The 27,293-nt window shown below is 32.8% G+C and overlaps 1 protein-coding gene across 1 annotated transcript; it reads left to right on the forward strand.

Annotated features, from left to right (window-relative positions):
- The first annotated feature begins 1,070 nt into the window (after window positions 1–1,070).
- LOC148609398 (uncharacterized) lies at window positions 1,071–25,577 on the forward strand. Its single transcript, XM_088542087.1, has 11 exons — window positions 1,071–1,385; window positions 6,541–8,278; window positions 10,324–10,666; window positions 11,689–11,827; window positions 12,319–12,508; window positions 12,811–12,904; window positions 13,749–13,904; window positions 16,170–16,276; window positions 16,884–17,066; window positions 17,487–17,727; window positions 19,810–25,577. The coding sequence occupies exons 1-11, from the start codon at window positions 1,101–1,103 to the stop codon at window positions 20,042–20,044; spliced, it is 3,711 nt and encodes a 1,236-aa protein (XP_088398213.1). The 5' UTR covers window positions 1,071–1,100; the 3' UTR covers window positions 20,045–25,577.
- The last annotated feature ends 1,716 nt before the right edge of the window (window positions 25,578–27,293 follow it).

Raw genomic sequence — 27,293 nt, forward strand, 5'->3', positions numbered from 1 at the left:
GGAAGATATATAAACGTATAGAAAGGTCTGAAAAATTCCCAACGATGTTAGAACTGTCAAATTTGCAATGCAGATTTTTGGTCGTCCCCTTCGCGGGTCTCGAACTCGTAGCAGGCAACCGGCAACAGCGCCCTAGACCACTCGGCCAGATATACAACGTCTCAGAATGTGACGACTCTATTCGTTACACTGCTCGGTGTTCTTTTTTCAGACCCTTATATACATAGGTATACCGGCGCATTTTTTTTTAAAGAAAAGGCAAAAATATAACAAAAATCATTTATAAAATTTAGCCGCTCAGTAAAATGAAATTGGGAAACAAATCTTAACGTTACGTGCTACAGGGTTATATATAAATCTAAAACATGAGAGGATAGTGAAACATTAAACTAAAAGTTCACATGAAAAATAAATTGATCTTTATTTTGGGTTTTGTAACAAGAGAAATATTCTTTAGTAGTGTCTCGCACTTTCTTTCACGGTTCTTCAAGGCCACTTGTGTTTCTCAAAAATATTTGTAATATGTTCGAATTTTTCAACATGTTTTATTCCATTGTACACAATATTGCTCATTGGTATAAAATACCCCTACATAGAATCCCGGGCTTAGAATGTGATCTATATACGGGCGCGGCGTGATCAGTTCAATATGACAGGGGCATTTTATCATATTATCAGAATTGGGTGGGGGGATTTTGAGTCATTAAAATATCATTAGATAATCAATTTGTTCCCATATTTGAACTATTCTTTGAGTTCTCTGACTTGTTCCCTTGTTATTTTAACGCAGTGCCAAGATTTCTGTGTATAAAAGAACTCTGAGATGTAGACAAAAATCTAGATATAGCTTTATATAACAGACGAAAATGACCAAAAAAAACTTATTAACAAATTTATATAAATTTCCTTCCACCTAAAAAGCCAGTACTGGTCTCAAGGGCTCCGCCTTTGTTTGGATTGTGCTTTTCTTTTGCATTTGTGTTATTGTTTGTTTTATTAATTAAGTTATGTTTCATAATTCATGTAAAATTCGTTTGGATTTCTCGGAAGTATATACTTGGTTTTCCCCATCACGGTTAAAGTTAGAAATAGAAATAACAATGGCCGACCAGGTATGCCTTCGACAGAAAATTTTCGATTTTTTGTATTTACAGAATGGTGAAGCAACAACTTCAGATATCTCAAAGGCATTAAATCAGAATAAGAAGACATTAAATAGACTTCTTTACAGTCTTAAAATTTCTGGCGCATTGGTGAAAATGGCCGAGAAACCACCAACATGGAAGATCAACCCTCGACCACACTTTCGTACTGCACACACTCTCACTTTAGGAAAGAATGGTTATAGCCGTAAATCCTCAGATCATTCCTCAAAAAGACGATTAGTAAGTATTTAGGGTGAAAAATGCTTAATATGTCAGGTTACTCGCGTTGCTGAACTGCTTGTCAACTTTCACTTTCGTTTCTACTTTCACTTTTAATATTTATCAGAAAATGCTTTAAGGAGGTAGACCTAGGGTAAGGGACACAACTCTTAAAAAACACTAGAACGTTTGTATTCAGCATTTTACATCAATTGTATGTAAGCATCTAATTAACTTGGATTCATTTTATTCTGCTTCAAACGAAAGCTTGAGAGGCTTTGGTGAAATTGATAATACAAACATATCATTGATTTCATGAGTTATGTCCTTACCCTAGGACTACCTCCTTAAGTACCAGTCCACATGAAATTCAGACACTACCAATGATAAAGTGATTCATGGTGTAGAAAGAAAACCATTAAACAAACAATGTTTTTCTTTCAGTCTATACATGCTACACATTCACATAATGATAATCATTTATGCATTCATATCTGCTCTTTTTAGAAATAATACATTTTAATTATCTCCCACTAAAATCAACCAAATGAAATCTAATCAAGAACAATAACTCTTGCAAAGCACAAATTTCATGTATAATCTTTATAATTTTTATGTCAAAAGTGCAACAACCAAATGAAAAACTAAGACTGGTTATGTGATCAGTAACTGTCTCTGAATGACAAATAAAACTGAATTCAGTGGGTTTTTGGCATGCGTGAATCACCTTCTGTCAGATTTTTATAAAGACTGCTACTTAAATTGCATAGCAACTGTTAGGCAAGTTTTTCATCAGTATTGGTGTATTCCTCATGTTTCTTCCCCTTAATAATTATTTTACAAGTCCTTGAACTGATCTAATCAACTACTTGATATACATTGCACCAATGTAACATTGTATATATTATGCCAACTCTAAATAAAAATTATTGCTTAATAACCAATCCTTTATTGTTCACGAATGTATCAATGACCAGTGACTTGTGACCATTCTGCTTATTGTAAAAATTCATCTGGTGGTAGCTGTTGGAATTGACACGAGGACCTCTTGTTCTGTAGTATGCGCTCTGACTGAGCAAAAGAGTTAACTTCCTAGGTCAGCAGATTAAGGCTTGCTGTATACCTTACCTATTCCAACACATTCCCCTTCCTTTTCTTTTTTAGAGGGGCAGGTACCACTGGGGAATCCGAGCAACACACAAGTTCTATTGTGTAACTGCCAATGGCAAACCCTGAGGAGTCTGCTACTCAACTTACCGGAGTTTATTGAAATTTTAACACATTGTTCCTGGGGACATGATGGAGGGTCCTATAGTTTTTTTGGAGGCTTATTGTTGATTTTTTTATAATTCAGATGTCAATCTGCTCCTTTTGAAATTCTGTTGTCTTTCACTGTTTTGGAGTTACAGAGGTATAAAATTAGAACATGCCCCCAAAAATGTCCTTTCTAGCTCACCTTGCCAATGGCCAGGTGAGCTATTGCCGTCATTTGGCATCTGTTATCGTTTTCGTTAACAATTTCTTCAAACATCTTCTCCTCTGAAACCACTGAATAGATTTGCATGAAACTTATAATGACTGTTCCTTAGAGTATCCTGCACAAAATGAATGTTTGGATTTTTGATTGGTTTAAAAACATGGCCCCCATTACTAGAAATAGAACATAGGGGTCAGACAGTAAATTTTTGCACCATTAGGTTTAGCCAAATTCTGACTGGGTTATAGTATTCAGCATGATCAGATCTATCTGTGGTCAAATTTTGGGGAAAATCTATTGACCCTTGTTGGAGTTATTGTCCTTTTTGGACATTTTTTGCTGTTTTTGACGTAATTACTTTAAAAAATTTTCTTCTCAAAAACTACTATACAGAATTCAATGAAAAAGGTTTTTTTTTGTTTTGTAGGGTATCCTTAACAAAATCAATGTTTGTAATTTCGATTGAAAAAAAAATTGCTGCCATTACTAAAAATAGAACATAAGCGTCAGATAGCAGATTTTTGCATATATCTCCAAAACCGTTAGGTTTAGCCAAATTCTGACAGGGTAAAAGTATTCAGCATGATGAGATCTATCTGTGGTCAAATTTTGGTGAAAATCTGTTTAGCCATGTTGGCGTTATTGCCCTTTTTGGATGTTTTTTGCTGTTTTGGATGATAATAATTTCAAAAATTTTCTTCTCAAAAACTACTATACAGAATTCAATGAAAGTTGTTTTTTTTTTTTTTGGTTTTGTAGGGTATCCTTAACAAAATAACCGTTTTGATTGGTTAAAAAACATGGCTGCTGTTACTAAAAATAGAACTTAGAGGTCAGACAGCAGATTTTTGCATATATCTCCAAAACCATTACGTTTAGCCAATTTTTGACTGGGATAAAAGTATTCAGTACGATGAGATCTGTCTGTGGTCAAATTTTGGTGAAAATGTGTTGACCCATGTTGGAGTTATTGTCCTTTTTGGATGTTTTTTGCTGTTTTTGATGTTATTACTTTAAAAAATCATCTCCTCAGAAACTACTGTACAGAATTCAATGAAATTGGTATTTTTGTTTTTAGGGCATCCTTAACAAAATGACTGTTTGGATTTTTGATTGGTTAAAAAACATGGTGCCTTTACTAAAAATAGAACATAGGGGTTGTACAGTAGTTTTTTGCATATATCTCCAAAACTGTTAGGTTTGGCAAATGTCTATCAATTGCTGAAATACCCTTATTATAAGGCCTACAAAAGTCTTCAGGGATCAAAGTTGTCAGACAACTCTGTGTAAGGGTTATTGCCCTTGAGAGGTGAAAAATTACTTTTTTATTAGTTTCAGCCTATAGCTTGAAAACTATGATAGATAGATGAAACTTTCAATTTCTGAAATGATTCTTATTATAAGGCCTACAAAAGTCTCCAGGGATCAAAGTTGTCAGATGACTCCATATAAGAGTTATTGCCCTTGAAAGGCAAACAGTTATGTTTTTTGCAGTTATCAGTCAATATATTGAAAATTATAATACATAGATTGAAACTTTTGATTGATGAAATGATCCTCATGATAAATCCTACCAAAGTCTTCATGGAGTCAAAATTGTCGGACAATTTCTTATTAAAGTTATTGCCCTTGAAAAGCAAAAATTCAACCAGGTGAGTGATTCAGGTTCCTGGGAGCCTCTTGTTAGCTCACCTGGCCAAAGGCCATGTGAGCTATTGCCATCACATGGCGTCCGTCGTCATCGTTAACAATTATACAAAACTCTTCTCCTCTGAAACTACTTGACTAATTAAAACCAAACTTGGTATGAATGTTCCTTGGGGTATTCTGCATAGAACTGTTGTGGGGATTTTGGATTCGTCGAAAAACATGGCTGCCATTACTAAAAATAGAATGTAGGGTTCAGACAGTAGCTTTTCACATATATCTCCTAAGCTGTTAGGTTTAGCTGAATTCTGACGCAGGTAAAAGTGTTCAGCATGATGAGATCTATCTCTGGTCAAATTTTGGTTTTAATCCGTTAAGCCATGTTGGAGTTATTGTCCTTTTTCAACAATTTTTGCTATTTTTAATGTTATTTCTTTAAAAAATCTTCTCCTCTGATGCTACTTGACCAATTGAAACCAAACTTGGTATGAATGTTTCTTGGGGTATTCTGCATAGAACTGATGTGGGGATTTTTGATTCGTTGAAAAACATGGCCACCGTTTACTAAAAATAGAACATAGGGGTCAGACAGTAGTTTTTCACATATATTTCCAAAACCATTAGGTTTATCCAAATTTTTTCAGTAGCTGAAATGATCCACATTATTAGGACTACAAAAGTCATCAGACTCCTTGTAAGAGTTATTGCCCTTAAAAGGGGAAAATGACTTTTTTTTAAATAGTTTTCAGTCAGTATCTTGAAAACTATGATACATTAAAAGAAACTTTCAATTGTTGAAAAGATCTTGTGATAAGTCCTACCAAAGACTTCTTCAGTCAAAATTGTTAGACAACTTCTTGTTTAATTTATTGCCTTTGAAAGGCAAAATTCAACAAGGTGAGCGATTCAGGCTTCTGGCAGCCTCTTGTTTTTATTCCTTGTGTTTTTTTTTCAATCAGATTTCAGATATCTCTTTTTGAGTTATAAGGTGAAGGGGTCACACTACAAAAAATTGACTTCTTTTTTACTGTCGTATTATGTTGCACTCTGAGAAGCTCTTTATTTACCTTCGGAACAAGAAAAACAAATCGAGGGAATAGGATCTTTTACGTCTTGTAACACGGAACTATTTCTTTCTTCCTCATTTTGTGAATATGAAAAAGAACCATTGCATACTCTAATTACTGAGAAAATGTTAAAAACTTTAAGAGTGGACACCTTACTGAACCATAACCATTATTAATTGTAAATAGTGAAAAAGGAATTGACTATAAAAATTCATTTAGATTTGTATACAGAAAAAAAATAAAAGTTGGTTGAATATGGTCTCTAGTCAATACAAGCAACAGAACAGACCAATTTCAATCACTGCCATTGCAAGTTCTGTTATAGTTACATTGTACATTGTCTTTCTTTCTTTGATTCGGTACATTGTTCTTTGATTCGGTACATTGAAATTGATGGACTGCAGTGAATATATGGTTTCTGGTTCATACTAGGTTTAATTATACCCCATTCAATGAGTGGGTGGTATATTGGCATCACCTTGTTAGTCCATCATTTCATTCGTCATTCCATCCTCCATTTCTTCCATTAGAATTCTGTCACAATTATATCAGCTCCCAATGGAAGGATTGATTTCAGATTTGGTGAGGGGCTTAATATAGATAGGGCATATGTTGTAAGCAGCTTTTGTTGCTTTCCAATATCAACTTCCTGTACAAGTTTGGGTAAACCTAGCACATAAACATGTGGAACTTTATGTTTGGACAGGTTCCACTGTATATAGATTTCTTAAGTGACATGGTGACCAGAGTTTTAATAATCATCAAAAGTCATAAGTTTCTTGTCGTATGCCTTCACACTTGAATTTCTGCTTCCTCTACAAGTCTCTATGTCACCCACTGTTCAACATGTGCAATATATTCATGCTTAGTAATTAGAATTTATAAATGTACCAAATCCTGAACATTGCCTGAAACCATTGCGAATCTTTAATATGTGTACCTGTACTAATTTTTACACTTACCATATTGAATAATTTTTTTGCAGGATAAAAAGAAAGTACCAGTGAAACAGCAGATTATTCCACAGATAATGGAATTTTTGAGGTTAAGAAAGTTGCCTATAAAAACCTATGATATTGCCAAACATTTCAACTGCAAAACCTCAGCTGAAATCAACCCAACATTATACGCCATGCAAAGAAAACGTCTGATTTCTAAAGTAGGTCAGTCACCTGTCAGTTGGAAACTTGGACAGGCAGATGAAACATTCATGGAATCAGATAATGAATGGAATGATATTGAAACTTCAGCTGAGGAAAAACTTAGACTGTTACGACTAGTAAGTTGCCAATCATCGAGTGGTAGTGAACCTTTCCCTAGCTTCCGTAGCAACTATTCTGAACAACCATCTTTGAATTCAGAACAAAGCCTACATTTTATAGATAATAGAAATCATTTAAGTGATACAGGTTTCTCTGAATCAAATACCGACATTGAAGAAGGTCAAAATTCATTATGCTCAAACACACCTACAGTCAAAAAGGAAATTATGGACCAAGAAGTTCCATACTTTTCAGAGGAAGACACTGTTTTAAAGGCACTTTGGAAGTGCCCTAATCAAATGGCTAGTGAATTTGTAATAGGAAAACATTTGGAGAATCCAAGTTTTTCAAATGGAAAATTGAAAATTGTTTTAGAAGGATTAAAGCAGAAGCATTTTGTGGATATAGTTGGAAGTGCATGGATAATGAAACCCAAAGGAATAGAGTATCTAAAAGAAACGTACGATATGACATTGAAAGAGAATATTCAAAGGAGTGAAAAAATTGGGAAAGCCTCAATCATGAGAAGGGGGACAGGTCCTCCACCCCCACCAAGGGAATTACTAGAACATCAGCAGAATCTGGCATGTGGTGTAACTGTTCCTTCATCTGTACTAAGTGGTAGACAAAACCCAATGCCTCTTCAGTCGTCAGAGACATCTGTTTCACTAATGGAGTCACAAGAATATGGTAAGGACATTAGGACCCCTGTACCCCTAATGTCATTGAAAACAACTGGAACTTATTCATTTCAGAGCCAACCTTCCAAAGGAAGTTTTAGTTCTCCTTCTCCCCTTATGTCTGTAGACACCACAGCATCAAAGTTCAGCAAATTTCAGCAGCCATTCACCAATACTAGTCAGGCCACTTCTCTAATGGGCATGAATGCTGGACAGTCACCTTTGCTAAGTACATTGAGTGTCATTTCCAGGTTTCAGTCCAACCCTTTACCACAACAATTTGGAAATGTTAATGTGAGGCCAAGCCTGTTGACAATAAGAAATTCTATAAGAGGAAGTACCCCTTTTAACATGACTCAGCAAGAAATAGCATCAGATCAGAGATGTTCAACCAATGTCACACCCGCATCAACAAGTACCGCCCATGTTCATGGACAACAATCTTTTAACAGTGGCAACAGTTCACGTGTTACTGTGGCTGATAAATTAAACCACCAATTCTCTATGCCTCCACCTTCACTCCTGACACCCTGCTCTACAAGCAGCAATTTAGTTAATTCTACTGGCACCAATTTGGCAGTAGCTACAGTGTCAACAGGTAAAAATCAATCTCAAGCGTCAACTGGATTCAAGCCTCCCCTGTCACCAGCAGAGCTCGTCAAACTTGAGAAGAATGCTGGAGAAGATGTGAATATAGCTGAAGCAGCAGCAGTGGGAATTAATGTGTTGTTGAAGAATCCTGGACAGATGAAAACACCACGGTCAACAAGTAATGAGAACGGTAAATTCTTTTATTTCTTTAAAAAAAATCTTTATTGGATACTTTTTACATATTCACTCAATAGATGAAAATGTAATTTAGAATAAGGTACATCTCCATGTATCTGCCAGTTTTTATGTTATAAAGAGCGGCCTTCCTTAGGTATGGATATGACCAGTTTCTGATAAGAATACGTTTCACTTACCATCACTACAGTGCCTTGTTTTTATCCATCTTAGATGCAATATGAGAGAAATCATGTAACATACACCAGCAGTAAATATTCATTATATTGTTTATTCTGGTAATGTAAGGCTAAATTTAAAAAGATGTCTGTTTCCTATTAACCTACCCATTTTTAGCTAAATATAGTGTAACCTAAAGTTTTTTATATCCACTAGGTATTAAAGTCAGAATGTTTTTCCCATAGTCAACAATATAAAAAAAGGGTAAAGAAATCCCTGTCAAGTTACCCTATTTTTTTCAAAGGTGTGATCTGTTGGAAAGCCAAGTCAAAATTGCTACAAAAAGTCATAGTTTTAAACCAACTAAAACTGGATTGGATGTAAAATTGTTCTCTAATTTTCATTAATTTGTTCGAGCCAACTTAATTTTATAATGTGTCAATCGGAACACCTCAGCCTTTCTTGTTACACAAAAGAAAAACCTTGGAGGCACTAGGCGGATGGATCTGTCCAGAATTTGACAGATCCGATTCTAAAATTATAGTTACACTGGATGAATTTTTTACCATTACTTTTTTTTCTTAGCTCATCACTTGCACCAATATTCTTGGAAGAGTTTTTGTCCTTTATTTCTAGTGATATACAACTAAAATTTTTAGCGCTACCTGGTGGATAGAAATGCTTTGATTTGCGTATGATTACAATTCCGGCAATTTTTTCAAGAAGAAATTCTCTTCTCTGCATCTGAGGTTATTTTTTAGTGTAGCGGAAATAGTCGAGTAGTTCTGATTGATAATGTGTGTGCATGATGGTAATGTCCTGTAATGTTGTTATATTACAACTGTTCAGACTGCTATTGGACATTTGAGCACCCAAAGAAACTAATCATAATGAAAATCCACAACAAAGGGGAAGAAATTATTATATGATATTTAAACTATGAAATAATAAAATTATGATTTAACAAATGAAACTAGAAATAAGCAAATACTGTGGATTTTTAGTTATAACAGAGGTCCAGGTACAACATGAGATAAGGGGAGTAATTGAGTAATTACTCAATTAAAATGGACAAAAACCCCTATTGTTTTGTCATTGAAAGTCTTAAAACCCAACATCAAAAAATAGAAATAGAAAAAAATAGAAAAATAGAAATCCAATTTAGTAAAAGTTGAAGGGTGAAAAATATTATTCAAAAAAAGCAATTAAAAAGTATTAAAGAATAACTGTATTTAGGTGCTCTTCTCAGCCTGTTTTTTTACTTTAAAGCTGAACATTTTATAGCATTTCAATATGCTTCACAAGTCTGAACAATTACTAAATTCATATCATAACAGGAGTGAAAATTTGCTGACGAAAAATACATAATATACTTTCAACCAATATAAGTGAAAAATTAAGGTTGATTTCCCTCATTTGATTAATTCTTATCCGGAGTTCTGCAGTCATATAACATAAGACTTATTTAAAAGTCTTTTACTGTTGGATGTTTATGGTTGTAACTTTTGTTGCACATATGTATTATATATAAACTATACAAGGTATTGTGTTCAGACTATGTAGATTTTATTATGCAAAAACAAATGATTCTAAGTTTTATTGTCTTTACATATTTTTATCCACTTGTTAAAACATTTAAAAAAAACTTCCAAACATACATACTAAAAATACCTCACTGGAAAAGGATTTAAAATTTCATATAATTTACAATCAAATTGATTAAATTTGAAACTATTATCACTTTTTTGTGTTTGTATATTTGTATGCCATTATGCTTTCATTGCTACACATTATGTCAATTATTCTTAGCATTTTCAGATTGATTTTAATGCCATGAATTTTTAAAATGCTTGTCAATAATTTGTATTGGCTTTTATATAGAAAGTCCTGCAATATCTTTGCCGACACCAGAAAGAAGACTAGTAGTACAGCAGCCACAATCCCTGATGTCCCTTCAGGTGATGTTACCAACAGGCCAATCACAAAGACAAGTAACAGTGCCATCTGTACCTGTACAACATTCCCAACAGCCAATGTCACTTCCTGTTGAAGGGAGACAACCACCATCATTAATAACTTGTCCTAAGAGTTTGGATTTGACTACTGAAAGTTTTGCTGCTTTGAATAAGAACCCTGTTAGTGCTTTAATGGAATATGCTCAGTCTCGACATAGCACAGCTCGAATTGATGTTGTTTGCCAGAAAGGGCCATCTCATCGACCTAGGTATATTCCAATGATGTTTTGCTTTTTTCAGTTCCCCTGAACAATATTTATTGTGTTTATACTCTAACTGAAGTCTTACATTTTTGATTGATTATAAACAAATATAAGATCTATTCTTTTAACTGAACATATGTATCCTGTGGTGACCAATAATTAATTTCTTCCACTGGTAAATGTATCCTGTGGTGACCATGTGGTGGTGACCAATAATTAATTTCTTCCACTGGTAAATGTATCCTGTGGTGACCATGTGGTGGTGACCAATAATTAATTTCTTACACTGGTAAATGTATCCTGTGGTGACCAATAATTAATTTCTTCGACTGATCAGTTGTTTCTTTGTGTTTGGTTCAAAAATTATTTTGGACAACGATTTTGTCCTATGTTGTGGAAAACTTAAAGTAACAATTTCTTTCTGTTTACATGTTTGATTTCATGTGATAAAAAGTTGCTAAGAAAACGACACGAGATATTTGAAATTGACAAGCTACAACAGTCCTATCAAACCAAAATTATAATTAAGTGTGTTTCCCCTTACCCTACCTACCCATAAAAGTTGACCCTACTTAAATAATTTTATTGCCATTGTCTGAAAAGATTTGTTTTTATTTTCAAAGCAATTTTCACTTCTTTGATCATGGATTCATTTGAAATTTAAGGGAAATCTCTATCTACTACTCAAAGCCAGGAGCTGGGATAGGGCAAGGGAAAACAAACATTATTTTAGGTGTTGCCTAATTTGCAAATAGCCGTTTTTAATGAAACTGGAATAGAAATTTTCAGCAGTAGTCAATAATAGCATACAATCTATAAACTATCCAGTTTGTTACTTGTTTTGAATTATCAATGGATAAAAGGCCATCTGCGTTTTATTTTAAATATTGGACTCTATTCTATCTCTAGATGTGTCCATTTTCATTTCACACTCTGTTAACTGAAAAATTTGATAGCTACAAACTTACCGGGTAGTTAACAGAATCAGCATTGATATCTTAAATCTAAATGTGACTATTTGATGCCAGGTTCATGATGGCAGCTTATGTTGGTGATAAAATGTTAGCAACAGTTGAATGTATGAATAAAAAGGATGGCAGAAAGGAGGTAGCAGACAAGGCCATGAGACTATTAATAGCTTCCGGGGAATACACTGTCAATAATGCTGTAAGTTTGATGTATATCTGAATTGGCCGTACCACAATCAAGTTGATTAAAATCTTTTATTGATGAATAAATCCGTAATCATCTAAAAATTAGTAACTTATACAGCTGTTGTGTTGCTAATTTTTTACCACTGGTAAAAAAATATGGTCTTATAATGGAGTGGTACTGGCGTCATTGTCATACATGTAAACCCTCCCTCAATGTCAGTTTAAAAATTTTGAATTTTTCTTTCCTATAAAATGGAATTCCACTTTTTCTAATCCATAGTTTATCGCCCTGACTCTTTTTGACTATATGTTTATACTTCTTATTTTGATGTTTATACTTCTGATTTTGTCAATTACCACTTCTTTATTGGCTTCATAAAATCATGTTTGTACACAGAATTAATATTCCTTTTCCTAAATTGTTCAACAGGTCTTTGATCTTTGACATATTACAATTTTTACTCTAATTTTTTTATAAACAGTTTATGTTATTTTTTTCTCCAGACTTCCTCAGTCACAAAGACTGATCCAGCCAAGATGACACACTTTGATAAGGTGGCTGCCCTAACACATCAGAAGTTTAATTCTTTGGTTGCATCTATATCAGAAAATTTAGCTGGGAGGAAAGTTGTAGCTGGATTGGTCATGAAAATGTCAGAAGCTGATACTGGCTCTGTCATTGCTATTGGGTCAGGTAAGTCTTCATCCATCATTCTAAACTACTGAGTGGTCAAGTCTTGTTCATGTACCAGTTTTTAAAACTTTTTAAAGTTTAAAAAAAAAGTGTTATTGAGGAAATTTATTCATCATTTTTTTAAAATTCAGTCATCAAGACTTCGTGACAAACTCATAGTTAGTTAAAAGACTTTAGTTAAAAGATGGTATATATACAATATTTGAGTATAATATATTTTTTAAATTGTTTTTCTTATTATGATTGTTTTGTCTTTTTATCCATAATTTTCTAATTGTGTATTATTTTGGTTTTTGTTTCAGGAAACCGTTGTATTACTGGTAAAGAATTAAGTCTAGAAGGGAATACGGTCAATGATTCTCATGCTGAGATTATTACAAGGAGGGGGTTTATAAGGTACTGTTTTAGGGAATATTGTCAATGATTCTCATGCTGAGATTATTACAAGGAGGGGGTTTATAAGGTACTGTTTTAGGGAATATTGTCAATGATTCTCATGCTGAGATTATTACAAGGAGGGGGTTTATAAGGTACTGTTTTAGGGAATACTGTCAATGCTTCTCATGCTGAGATTATTACAAGGAGGGGGTTTATAAGGTACTGTTTTTGGGAATATTGTCAATGCTTTTCATGCTGAGGTTATTTCATGGGGAGGGGGGTATATAAGGTAGTGTTTTAGGGAATACTGTCAATGCTTCTCATGCTGAAATTATTTCATGGAGGGGGTATATAAGGTAGTGTTTTAGGGAATACTGTCAATGCTTCTCATGTTGAGATTATTTCATGGAGAGGGTATATAAGGTAGTGTTTTAGGTAGTACTGTCAATGATTCTTATGCTGAGATTATTTCATGGAGGGGGTATATAAGGCAGTATTTTAGGGAATACTTTCAATGCTTCTCATGCTGAAATTATTACAAGGAGGGGGTTTATAAGGTAGTGTGTTAGGGAATACTGTCAATGGTTCTCATGCTGATTATTATTTTCTTATTATTTATTGACTTCTGACGTCAATGTTGAAAATCCATGAAAATCGTATGTAGCATTTTTTTTCTTGGAATACTTACTATGCTTTTAAATAATATTTACCAAATGTTGTTAATTATTTGAAAATTAATACTTTTGGAACAGAGTATTCATTTTATATAAAAATCATATCGTAAACTAGGTTATAAACATCTGGATTGACTATTCCTCAAGTTTTATTAAAAATCTGAATTATTTTCAACATCTTTTTACAGATTTCTGTACAGAAGATTACTAACTTACCAACCAGGTATTGCAGATGAGTTGCTAGAACCTTCACCTTCTGGAAGGTTAAAGGTCAAGGATGGTATTACCTTTCATCTGTACATTTCTACAGCACCTTGTGGTGATGGTGCTCTGTTTTCACCTAGGTAATAAAAAAAAGAAGGGGAAAGATACAATGAAAGTAGTTAAAATGTAGGTCATTGTTTTGTCAGTCAACCAAACCAAATCTACATATTGGGTTGAAAAGTAGCTTGTAAAATCAAGTCTACAAATTCAGAATAAGAGCAAAAGGAATGTTCTGCAATTAAAAGGCAAGTAAGAATGAAGAGTGTAATTACAGTTTTTGTATGATGGTATAGTGCTGTTGTCATCCTCCTTCACAGATGCTTGGTTTCCATGTGATAAATTGAACATTACTTGATTGATCTTCATTAAGTTTTACAACAAGGTTCTAAACCACAAAGGAAGGTTGATATTGATTTTGGGGATTTCAGTCTCAGCTATTATTATACACTGCCACACGGTGATGAGGTTTTATATGATACCCTCCAAAAAGTTACTCTTCATCTTTCCATCCATTTGTCCCTGTGTTAATGGTTTCCAGATGATAACTTCAGAATTTTTTTAAAACTTTTGGCACAATTGTTAAGTACCGTAAAATATAAGTTAAGTCCAAGTTATTTTTGAGTTAAGCCATTTTGAACATTTTGCTTTTCCCCTTTTTCACTTACTTTATGTTCCATTAATGCCATACTTTAGATTTGCACTCCATCCATCTGTCCAGTTGTCTGTCAGTCAGGGAAAAATAAGTTTTCTGCACTTTGTTTTTAAACACTTGCAGATATTGAGCTGAATTTTTGTATGTGAGTACTCTTATGAGTTACAGATCAAGTTTATATTTGGTTCCACTCCCCTGATTTCTGTCCATTTTAGCCCTTGAACTGTGAACAAATTTACCAAAATTTAAGTCTTCTGCGCTTTTTTTCTAAACACTTGCAGATATTGAGCTGATTTTTGGTATGTAAGTATTCATTGATGAGTTACAGATCAAGTTTACATTTTATTCCACTTTGCCGATTTTTTCCAAAGTTACCAACTTTCAGTTTTACGTGCTATACCATAATTTCAGTTTTACAGTTTTCCAAAGAAAACCTATTAACATTATCTCAATGTGACAATATGTTGATACAACAAAACATGGGGTGATCATCTTTCTTGTCTTTGTCCATATCCTTTCTTCTGTTCAAAATCAGTCATTTCTTCAGTTTGTCATTTATACTTGATGATCCAAGGTCAGTATTTGGGTCAGCGAAATAAACAGCTGGTATGGCACTATGTATTGTTTTGCAATACTCTCAGAATAGTGTTACGATAAATTTAAACTTGAAACTTAAAAGTTCATGACCTTCCACTCTTGTAAGTACGATTGAAACCCTGATAATGAGGGATCCAGTGTCCACACAGTAATTCCAATTTAAACTATAAAAATATGTTGACAGATTTGATGTGTATACAACACTGATGCTCATTGTGTTAATCAGACTAGTGTTATTATACATCACTGAAACTAAATGATGATAGAAGTTAATGTTGTACTGTCTATGTTTTTACTTTGATAATAACAAATACTTGTACTTGAAATGCTATCCCTTAAATGTTGAATTGTTCTTATCTGGTTACAATCTTATTTAACATTTCATTGTTTCCATTTAAAATGAACCGTTATTTCATAAATAAGGTTATTTTACCACCAAATGTTGAGTCTCAATACATTTGGAGGTTGTGGTTGCTAACAATGTTTTGTTTATTTTTTTAAATTGGGTAAAAACACCTGTTTGGAAACAGAAAATCTAAAAAAAGAAATTTACTTGTCATCAATGTATAGCTTTGAAAAACAGATGGGATTTTTTGTAAGGAATTGTATGATTTTATTTATAGAAACAAATTGACCAAAAGTATAGTGATTTTGTATTTTGATTGATTGACAAGGAACATTTGACAAGAATGAGAAAAGGGCTACTGAAAAAATAATGAGCAACTCGGCAGGTGTTTCTAGAAAAGCAGAGGACGCTTACCCTACCGGTACACCTGGTGTATGCTCCCAGTTTTTAGTGGAGTCCACGTTGCTCATCTGCTTTTGTTATTTTGTATGTATGGTTTGGTTACTTTATGTTCTTTGTTTTGTATGTCTGTTTTCCATGTCTGGTCTTAGTCCCTGGATTACATTCTTTTGATTACCGCTATAACCTTGGTTTCCTTGATAACTCTTGGTTCAGTGAACTTCAGTCCAATGAGAGATCAAATTGACTATATCTATTTTATTTCATTTTCAGAGATGCTGAGTCCAACAATGCACCCTTGCAGTCCAATGAGAGATCAAATTGACTATATCTATTTTATTTCATTTTCAGAGATGCTGAGTCCAACAATGCACCCTTGCAGTCCCTAACAGATAAAAGACATAACCCTACATTTGCTAACCAAGCTCAGGGTGTACTGAGGACTAAAATGGAAGGAGGTTTGTTTTGTTTGGATATTTTAAAGGGTGATACAGTTGGTTCCATTGGCAAATAAGTATACAGTGGTCATTTTCATGAATTTTCTATGGGTCTTTCTTAAAATTCAGTACTTGAAAAATAATTATAGGAGCAACGAAAATCATTTAGTTATCAATAGTTAGTTTTGATTGAATACAATTAGTTGTATTTGAATGTTCTAAATGGAGTGTTCTAAAAACAGTTTGTTCAAGTTGATTGGCTATGGCTATTCTGTCTTACCTTTAACTGGGTTAACCTAAGATACATATTTAAATTATATAGCTTCCCCTTCAGCTTTCTCACCCAAATAAATTAAGATTCACTTTTTAAAGTTACTGGGAAGAAAAATACACTTGACATCTTCTAAGCATATCTGTTTATCGTAGAAAACATTGCTTAAAGACTAAGATGACTAAAATATATTTTTATGCACACACATGATTTTCCAAAAAAATATCTGAAGAATACAAAATTATTTTCAATTGTCCACAGTTGACAAATTTCCCCCTTAATTTCTCCATTTATAATTTCTCCTTGTTTTCAGGAGAAAGTACAATTTCTCCATTTATATTTTCTTCTTGTTTTCAGGAGAAGGTACCATTCCTATTGAAGAAGATTTTGTAGCTCAAACTTTTGATGGTATCCTCCGAGGAGAAAGGCTGAGGACAATGTCATGTTCAGATAAACTTTGTAGATGGAATGTAGTTGGAATGCAAGGGGCATTACTCAGTCATTTCATTGATCCTATTTACCTTAGTTCCCTAAGCCTAGGTATGTTTTACTGTTGTAATATGTTTGGAAACTATATTTCTTCAATACTGAAGAGTATGTTAAACAGCTGAAGTGTGTGTAAAGGCAGAAGCATGTAACTTCAAAGAAATACATGTAAATGAATGATTGTACATCAAAAAATAGCAGGAATGGTCTCTTGATGATACTGTTAAAGTATCATCTTGGGGTACCATTTTTTTGTATTTTTTAAAAGGTTTTGCAAGGGATGAAATTGGCTCTTAAGGAAAAGGAAATATCCCATTTATTTGTGTAATATAGTTGTCAAATCCACAAAATTGAAGAATCTAAAGATTTTCGTTAACTAAATATTACACAAAATGATAAAACAGAAAAAACATCCACCGAACAAGTTACAGTTCCAATACATTTAAAATTATACAATTGGTCATGTTACTTCAGGGTTTCTGTATGACCATGGGCACTTATCTAGAGCCATGTGCTGTAGAGTAGACAGAGATGAACCTTATGTTGGTACAATGTTACCAAGTGGTTACCGGCTAAACCATCCATGGTTAGGGAGAATAACTGCCTGTGATCCGCAGCGTGAAACTCAGAAGACCAAAGCACTGAGTGTTAACTGGTGTTACTATGACGACAGACCAGAGGTCACAGATGGAACTGAAGGAAGATGCTATACAGGGTATGTTTATTAGAATATAACTGAGAAGTCAAGGGGATGTGTCCAGGTGTGTTTATATATTATTGTGAAAATACTTTAACTCATGGATACTAATTTTCATGGATTGGAGATGAAACACAAGTTCCTCATATCAAGATTTCATGCAAAAAGACAATTTTTTTTCCAAATTTAAGAGAGTGAATAGGCCTGGCATGCCCAGCCATGGCAGTCATCTCAAGTTGTGCCCTGCAGAGCATTTTTTTCTGTGTAAAATCTATCACAAAACAGGTTTCTGGAAGCAATAATTTTGTTGTTAGCTTTGCAGAAATTTAAAGACTTAGATTTCATTGCTGTTGTTTTGCTATGCAACTCAAATGAAAGTGGCATTCATTTGAAACCTTTTGAAGCATATAAATCTGTTAAAGTAGTAATGAATTCATTGTATTTCCTACTAAGAGGTATGATTGGTTTGTTAGGTTTTAGATACAGGTTTATTCTGTTGATTATCTGTAGGCTAGGCCATACCTAAAAATTTAAGTAAATAGATTTTCTGAATTTTTCTCAAAGATGACCTTGAACGAACACAAACTCTAAAATTTTAAGATAAAAAATGTAGGTCACCAAACTTAGTTTCGAGATAATTCAGTCTAAATATAGGCAATTTTTTACAACAATTTATATACATGTAGATTCTGTATGGAATTTTCACATTTTCACCCACTATTAAAAACTGGAGGATAAAATTTCTTTAAAGCTGCATTAGCTGTCATTTTCGTAAAAAAAGATTCTGTTGAGATATGCCTTAACTCTACTAAATTACAGTTTTCCTATATAATTTCATTTGATATCCACAAATAAAATGTGTTAAATACATGAAATAGGTGTCTGTATATTTATTGTCTTGCAGGACAAAAAATCGACCTAAATAAATTTGTATGCATGTGACTTCTGGTAACCTTAATCCATGCATGTGCTGTAAGGGTTGCTTTTTTTAAAAAACAAATCTGATTGCAAAGCGAACATGGTTAATCAATGGCAAGGAAGACAGTCAGACTCAAGCTGTAAAAGGAAAAAGCTTGAATATAATGCAAGGATCCTTTTGAAATTTATGTATTGTGATATAATGTGGCACAAATATGGTCAGTAACTGTCATTATTTATTTGAAAACTAATCAAGAAATGGATGAAATGAAATGTAAACAAGACACATGCTTACCTGTGTATCCGTTATTGTTATTTTCTTACCAAGGTTAAAGTATTTTTAACTCGGGTTAATGTCCTGTCGGCAATCTTTGGAAGTAAAGTGAAAAATAATTAGATCTGAGCTATCGATCTTCTTTGATTGAAAAAAACATTGTTTTTACAATATTCTGTAGGTATTATCGACATTTATTGCTTCAATTGCATTACTACAAACTTATTTCATTTTATCAGCAAAATTCAGTAGAATCAAAACTGAACAAATTTTGCAGCTAATGCAGCTTTAAAATTTGTATAATGAACTCTTATCTGACATTATTTCCTATTTCAAAAAGAAAATTTTTGGTCACCTAATTTTTTTTCTCATAATATTAAAAAGAAAATTTCCCATTACATTTCTATATAAAATTTTCCTGCCAATTATCACTCCTTGAAAGAGTGTTTATGAAATCAGTGATTGTCACCATACATAGGTTTATGCCAAAAAATCTTTCTGAATAATTGAATAACAATTTTTTGGCATTTTTTCAAACACTATTTACTCATTGAAAATACGTACTTCTGTATAATTTTACAAGATGACAAACATGAATGCTATGTGTAATAGATTTGATCTACCTTAAATCTGCAGAAAATTGTGCAAACATTGAAAATAATTGCAGTTGAAGCAAGTATTTATCTGTTTTCCTGATGTTGAACAAGCTTGTCCTTAAAAATGTCTGAATTGATAGGTTAGTCTAACATTTAACCAGTAAAAGTTAGGCGTCATGTTTATATTTTTATTTTTTCTGGGAATCCGTAATGTAATACCCTAATCAGTTGATGATCTGTTTAATGTAATACCCTAGTCAGTTGGATGATCTGTGAAAATAAAATAGTACCATATTATGTGTATCGTTTTAGTATTGAAAAGGGGAAGATGTTCTCAAGATGTACAAAGAGACATTTCTACGATAGTTTCAAACAAGTTTGCCAGAGGTTTGGACGTCAAGACTTATTACAAGCTGATAACTACAACAAAGCTAAGGAGATGGCTGTAGACTTTCAGATGGCAAAGCAAGCCATGTTGAAAAAGTTTAAGGACCAGAAAATGAGAGTTTGGGTGTCTAAGCCAGTTGAAGAAGAAATGTTCAATTAGCTTGGACCCCTGCTCATTTGGTCTCAAATGAAGAAAAAACTATTGAGAACAGAAATGAATATGGTTTCTGATAATGTTATAGACATATTGTTACTGTTCTTTTTATTGTTTGGGAGCATTAAAGTAGAATTACTAAAAGTTATATTCAGTATGAAGTATGAATGTATCCTTCCTAGAAGGCTAATTGTATTTGTATGGAAAGAATTACATTTGAAGGTAGAATTGATGTACTGTTTGATTAAATCAAACCCTTTTAGTAATCTTACTAATAGCTTTTTGACTTATGTTCATTGTTTTACTGAATGCATTTATAAAATTTGTTTGGCACTTATATATGGAATGTACTTAATAAAGACTTGTACCTCTATAGTCCATTTATTGGCCCTCAAAGTCTCTGTACAAGATATATTTTTTTTTCTAAAAATCCCATTTTTATCAGAAGACTCTGTACTGTAGTACCTTTCAATAATCGAATCGATGATTTTGTTATGTTTAAGCAGGTATTTAGTTGACACTGCATCTTTATATTGGTTTAGAATGTTATACCATTTACATAAATAAATGATTTGGATTTATTGTGGGTGGACATCATCCTCAGATTATTTAAACAAAAATTGGGTTACTGAAAGATTGGTTTAGATAGGTTTTGTTATACATACAGTGAAACCTGTCTAAACCGAAACCCTGGAAATCATTAAATCATTCTAAACCAAACCTAGAAAATCCCCAAACCTTTCTAAAACGTACCCAGAATATTCCCAAACCTTTCTAAAATGTACCTAGAAAATACCCAAACCTTTCTAAAACATATGTAGAAAATCCCAAACCTTCCTAAAATGTACCCAGAAAATTCCAAAACCTTTCTAAAACATACCTAGAAAATCCCCAAACCTTTCTAAAACATACCCAGAAAATCCCCAAACCTGTCTAAAACATACTCAGAAGATCCCTAAACCTGTCTAAACCAAGCCCCAAAAATCCCCAAACCTGTCTAAAACATACCCAGAAAATTCCCAAACCTGTCTATACCAGACACATTTTTAAAGTTCCTTTACATTAATTTAAATGTATTTTTAACTTCCATAAACAAACCAATCTCTCAGTCCAAAAGTGGTATGGTTTATACAGTGTTCATTGTACTTGTTATAATTTTACTGGTTATCTTTATTTGTACAGTTGCCTATCTGTATTCCATATATAGTTGCCAAAGACTTCTTCATCATAGCACCTATGTTTCAGGCCATTTCTTTTAAGCCAGAAATATGAAGTACTTATGTAGAAAAGGGGAAAGTAAAGTGACGTTGTTTTGTATATGGTTTTAATGAGATCACATGCTTATTTTGGCTGTCAATAGTTCGTGAAATTACTGTAGGCAGGGGTTCAAATTTGTTTATGAATTTCCAAGGTCAAGAGCTTTTGTATACATCAAATCTTAAGGATGTTTGCTGGTCTTATTTAAGAAAAGCAAGGATTTCAAGGGGTTGTGTAATCTGTTAAGACCTTTCATGCTAAAACAATGTAAGAAGAAAAAAAGATGGAAGAAGGTCCTCATTTTGGAGATATAAGGATTTGCAGTTTTGGTGGGAAAAGGATTTGTCTGGATATTTAATTGGTTTTGTCTAAGTAAGTTTTATCTATTAAAACCACTGAAGAAATAACAAGGATTTCATAAAATCATCCCAAATACCATTTTTAAGGAGTCCGTATTCAATGAAATTATGAAAGAAAAGTTGGGGTCACTGGGCAAAAAATATTAATGCTATGAAATATAAGTCCACATGATATAAACTAAAAGTCCTTATTAGAGATCCAGTGTAAGATATTGAAAGTCAAGGACGTATGCTAATGACATTTCTGGGCCAGTAATGGTGTGTCCTGGATCTCGGACCTTCACTTATTTAAACCCCTGTGTAATAGTAGACCAACAGGCAATGTCTACAACTGTCATACATCAATTCTCAGGCATTTTGCTTGCAATTTAGATTTTGAACTAAAAATTTCAGTTTCACTTTCTGCTTTAATGCAATATATGAAGTGATGTTGAAGGTTATACATGTTTACAATGCCATGAGCAGATTCTCACACACTTAAACATATTTAGGAGAATACTGAGGTGGTTTCTGGTGGAAGAGAAATGTTTTTGAAATGTTAGGTACTATGGTATTATTAATGCATTTATTTTCTATATTATACCTGTAAATAATGATGTTTATTTCTTTATTATAGTTGACATGATATGTTACATTCATTGTTTGGTATCCTACTCATTTTAATTTCTTTTTACCTTGTCTTTAAATTTTAAAAATTGTATCTGGTAATGAGAACTTAGTTGGTATTTGTTGAAGGCTGTTTCATAGTCAATTATTATTTAATTTAAAAAATCATACGTAGGCTTGCAATTATTTGAATGTGGTTGCCTTTTATTTTTTTTTAATCCTGAAAAGAATGTCTTACCAAACATAATTTATTATGTATTGGATGTTTTTTTTTCTAAATCTTGGCTTTTTATAACATATAATGTTGAAAGGAAACGAATCTCATTTAGCTATTTAGTATCCATGATACAGTATATGATGGGAATATAAAAATGTAAGTTTAAATAATGCTTGGTGTAATTCTATAATTTTGGGAAATTAAAAGTTTAAAAATGTATATTTTTTTTGGGCCGCCTTTTATAAGCAACTTGTTATACATGTACACTGCTGTATATTGTACACATTATTTCATGTTGATTCAAATTTGATGTTTTTTAGGGTTTACTTGTTGGTTTAAATCCTGGTTACCTTCAGATTGGATGTTTTTTAGGGTTTACTTGTTGGTTCAATCCTGATTTACCTTCAGATTTGATGTTTTTTAGGGTTTACTCGTTGGTTTAATCCTGGTTTACCCACTTTTAATGACTCCAATTATTAATCAGTTGTATAAGCAAAAATAGAAAAAATTACAAGACACTGTGAAGTATATATACAATATATACACATTTAGAACTAGCTAAGGGTAACTTTAAAGTCCATTTCAATGGCTCATGGCTACAGTCCTTCAGCCTGGACTAACCGATCATAAAGTTATATAGTCTTTCATATACGTTTCTGCTGATATATAAGATTTTTACTGTGTAGTTTAATATCATCATGATTATGGTGAATGAACGATGAAGTTCATATCTTGATAAAGTTAATTCTTACTTCATTCAATTTAATTACAATTAATTTGAAAAATAAATGTAACAACCTTGAAAATAAAATTTAAACTTTATCAATGAATCAAACAAACAAATTCTTTTAATGTCTTTTATAAACAATTTAACATTAACAAGATATATGAAGCACTATACATTAGATCACAATGACTTGGCAAAGTTTACTATACATTACATCACAATGACTTGGCAAAGTTTACTATACATTACATCACAATGACTTGGCAAAGTTTACTACACATTACATCACAATGACTTGGCAAAGTTTACTATACATTACATCACAGTGACTTGGCAGTTTACTATATATTACATCACAGTGACTTGGCAAAGTTTACTATACATTACATCACAGTGACTTGGCAAAGTTTACTATACATTACATCACAATGACTTGTCAAAGTTTACTATACATTACATCATAATGACTTGGCAAAGTTTATAAATTATATTGTAAAATATATTATTATTAAACAGTCAAATTACAGAAAGACAAAACATCGCACTTGCAATGTCAATCTGAAAGCTTTAGTACATGTACAAGCAAAGGACATTGGATGCTGTGTCAGCATAGTCTACAACATTATGTAGTTCTTGCTGGTATCTGTCATTATGTTGTTCAAGTCCAGTCTCTATCCTTGTATCTACATCTTTTTTGGTGGGCCACCTCTTCCTACTGTATACTGAATTGTGGTGCATTCTGTGATTGCCTGGGTTCTTTGTAGTACCTCTTTGACCTGGTAAATATTTGAGTGTGGAATGCTTCAGGTTTTAAGCGGTTCCATAAAAGTAGCACCCTTCAACTGAACCTCTGTGGCATAAGTATATTCTCTGTGAATAATTTTGTGTTGGGTATGTTGCCATCTGCTCCAATATCTTTCAAGTCTGTAACTAGGTGTTGTGCTCATTATATAAGCTTTTCCACATTTTTGTGTCTTTTGCCAAATACACAGTAAAGTTAAAGAAATAACCTTCAATGGGGAATAAAATGCATTCTGCTGCAGTGTTGGTTGCTGTGATGTGGTTCTGAACACTGGGTCCGGCTGGTTAGAGTATTAATTGGCTAAGCCTGCATTCTGATAAGTTCCAATATTAGAATTGATAACTTTTTTAATTTGAAAATAGATATATTTGAACAAAATATATTTGAATAATCTAGAAAGTATAAATATAACAATTTTTAAATGACATATTAAATGTATTTAATTCCATTCTCTGAGTATTGTGGTTAGCTTATTTATTTGCCATAATTTTATCATCTTTTTCCAGATTTGTTGCATATTTCAACAAAATTGTATATATTTTGGCAAATTTCTGATAAAAATGTATTTCAACAAAATTTTTTTAACTTTTTGCCAGTTTTATTAATTTTTTTTTCTGTGGTGAACAATTTATTGTTGAAATGTGCATAATCTATTATAGAAATCTTTACAGGTAGGAAATAACTACATTTTAGAAAAAAACTAAATTGTTAAAACATTACCCATGTTTATATATGTATATGCCTCCAATTAAAAGTGGGCAAACCAGGACAACACCTTGGAATCGATAGCAATGTTTGAATCATTTTCTTTGTGATCTAGTGAAAAGTTCAGGAATAAGAATATTAATCTGAACTCTTTTTTGACAAATTGGAATTGGTTCCATGTTGATTTTGTTTTTTCTAACTAGAGTTGTGACACAAAGTAATGTATAATTTTTTTTTTTGTATTACCCTTTGTCCTTATGTCTGTTACAATATGAGTTAGTATAGAACCGTGAGAGGTTCCAGTTTTTGTTAAAGAAAAATTGAAATAATGTTAAAAAAATTGCATGTTTTCAAAGGGATGACCAAAACAGGGCCAACAGAACAGGTCAAGAAGGCAAGTCAGTCACATAGGGTATACTTTTCACAGATACCTAGTATGCATCAATAGGCATGATTGGTTTTTATCAATGTCAATTTCATTTACCAAATACAACGTTTTAGCAATTACCATCACTCCTTGCTTCAAATAGTGAGCATGTTAAATTCTTAATTTTCCCATAGAGAGTGGAGAAATAGTTTAAATTAAGAAGAAGAAGTTGTGTATCCCATACAATCTGTTAAAAACTTGGAAAATGTAAAATGGTGGGAAAGTTCATGCTGAAATTTAATGACCACCTGGTGTGTGTGAGGAAAAGATTTTCTTTGGATTTTAAGATATAAAATTTTAGAATGGTCTGTATGAGCTATTGTCATTTGATGCCTCTTGAAATTATTTAGCAATATGTATGCTATGTGCTGTTATCTCAAAATCATGCTGATAATAGCAGTGGACATAATATACTTTGAAAATAAAATGATGCAATATATTTTTCTGTGTCTTTCATTATCATATTTGTGAGAGAAGTGTAGAACACTCTTTTACTGTAAGGTATTGGTGTGATAGCCAATCTGATGGTCTGATTTGCATTCCTTCATTCAGATCCATTCAGCCAGGAAATTCCTGTAAAAGAAATAGAAAGTCTAGTTTTTAGCCAAGAATGAACTTATATGTATACTGGTAGAAAAATAACAATGTTGGTTAAATTCTAATGAGACAACAACTGTCTGATAGTAAATACTGACAAATCAAGGAACATAATACGGGCTACAGTATCATAATCCAGCATTTAATAACATAATCCAGCCATCATCCAGCCTACAATATCATAATCTAGATTTCAATAAAATAATCCAGCCTACAACTAGAAATACTGTGAGCAAGCTCACAAAGAGATTACCCCTGTAAGTTCATTTGAACTTAAATTTGAAACCTTTAATTTGGATTTATCTCCCTTAATAGTCATCCAACAGTAATTATAAAAAAAAATAGAATACCCAACCTGCTTATAAAATGGCAGTTTATGGTACATTCACTTTATGTACATGAGATTCCTCTCCTCTCCTTTTCTTTTATTTTTTTTTTCTACTTTTTTTTATGAAAAACAGAATGAAACATTTTTTTTTCACCATTAAGCAACTTCATTTATTTTTTTCTTGCCCTAGCAAAAATATTTTTTTTAATTTTTCTTCAAAGTGAAATTAATATTTTTTCTTTCAAAAATATCCCAGCCCCCCCCCTCGCAATATAAAAATGGTCGGTGCCTTAATCATTTTACTCAGAAATTCAGAAATAGGGCTATGTGACTTGTCCAGCTATCTCCTTGTACAGTTTTTGAACTACATCTAAAATATTTTACAGGATATTTCTACACATGATGAAGTTATGCAGGGCCAAAGGATTTTGATTTTCGTGAAGTATTATGGAAATTGGTGATAGTTACACTTAGTCATTTTACTCAGAAATAGGGCTATATGGCTTGTATGGCTATCTCTTTCTCTTGTTTTTGAACTACATCTGAAGTATTTATTGCAGGATCTTTCTACACATAATGATGGTGTGCAAGGTCATAGGATCTTGATTTTTCATGAAATATTATGGAAAATGGTGAAAGTTAGTCATTTTCATCAGAAATAGGGCTATATGGCTTGTGTGGCTATCTCTTCATCTAAAATATTTTTTGCAGGATGTTTCTACACATAATGATGGTGTGCAAGGTCATAGGATCTTGATTTTCATGAAATATTTATTATGGAACTGAGTGATAGTTAGATTTGTTATTTTTGTCAGAAATATATCCTAAGCAGCAAAGTTAGGGATTTGATATGGAGGTATTAACATTTTTATGTGTCCATTAATACATCCATCAGTCCTCTTTTTCTCATCGCAACTAGTCTGACACTACCAAACAATTTCATGACACTATGTGGCCAGGATACAATATGTAGATATGCATATATTTAGGAATTTCTGATCCTCAAATTGATCCCCAGACCATGAGTAACACAAGTCTTGGAAGGATTTCTGAATCTGCAAACCATGTCTTCATACAAAAATAAACATGTTCCTAATTTGGCACATCTAAAGAGTGGGGGCATCATTAGTGTCTTACAGACACATTTGATTTACTAAACAAATCACTACTAACAAATGAGACGGGGGCTCCTGTGATAAACAAGGCTTCTAGTTCTATAGAATTCATTTG

The sequence above is a fragment of the Perna viridis genome, chromosome 8 (genome assembly GCF_037379345.1).
Source record: "Perna viridis isolate PV_CMFRI_1.1 ecotype Kerala chromosome 8, ASM3737934v1, whole genome shotgun sequence".
In the NCBI taxonomy this organism is placed as follows: domain Eukaryota; kingdom Metazoa; phylum Mollusca; class Bivalvia; order Mytilida; family Mytilidae; genus Perna; species Perna viridis.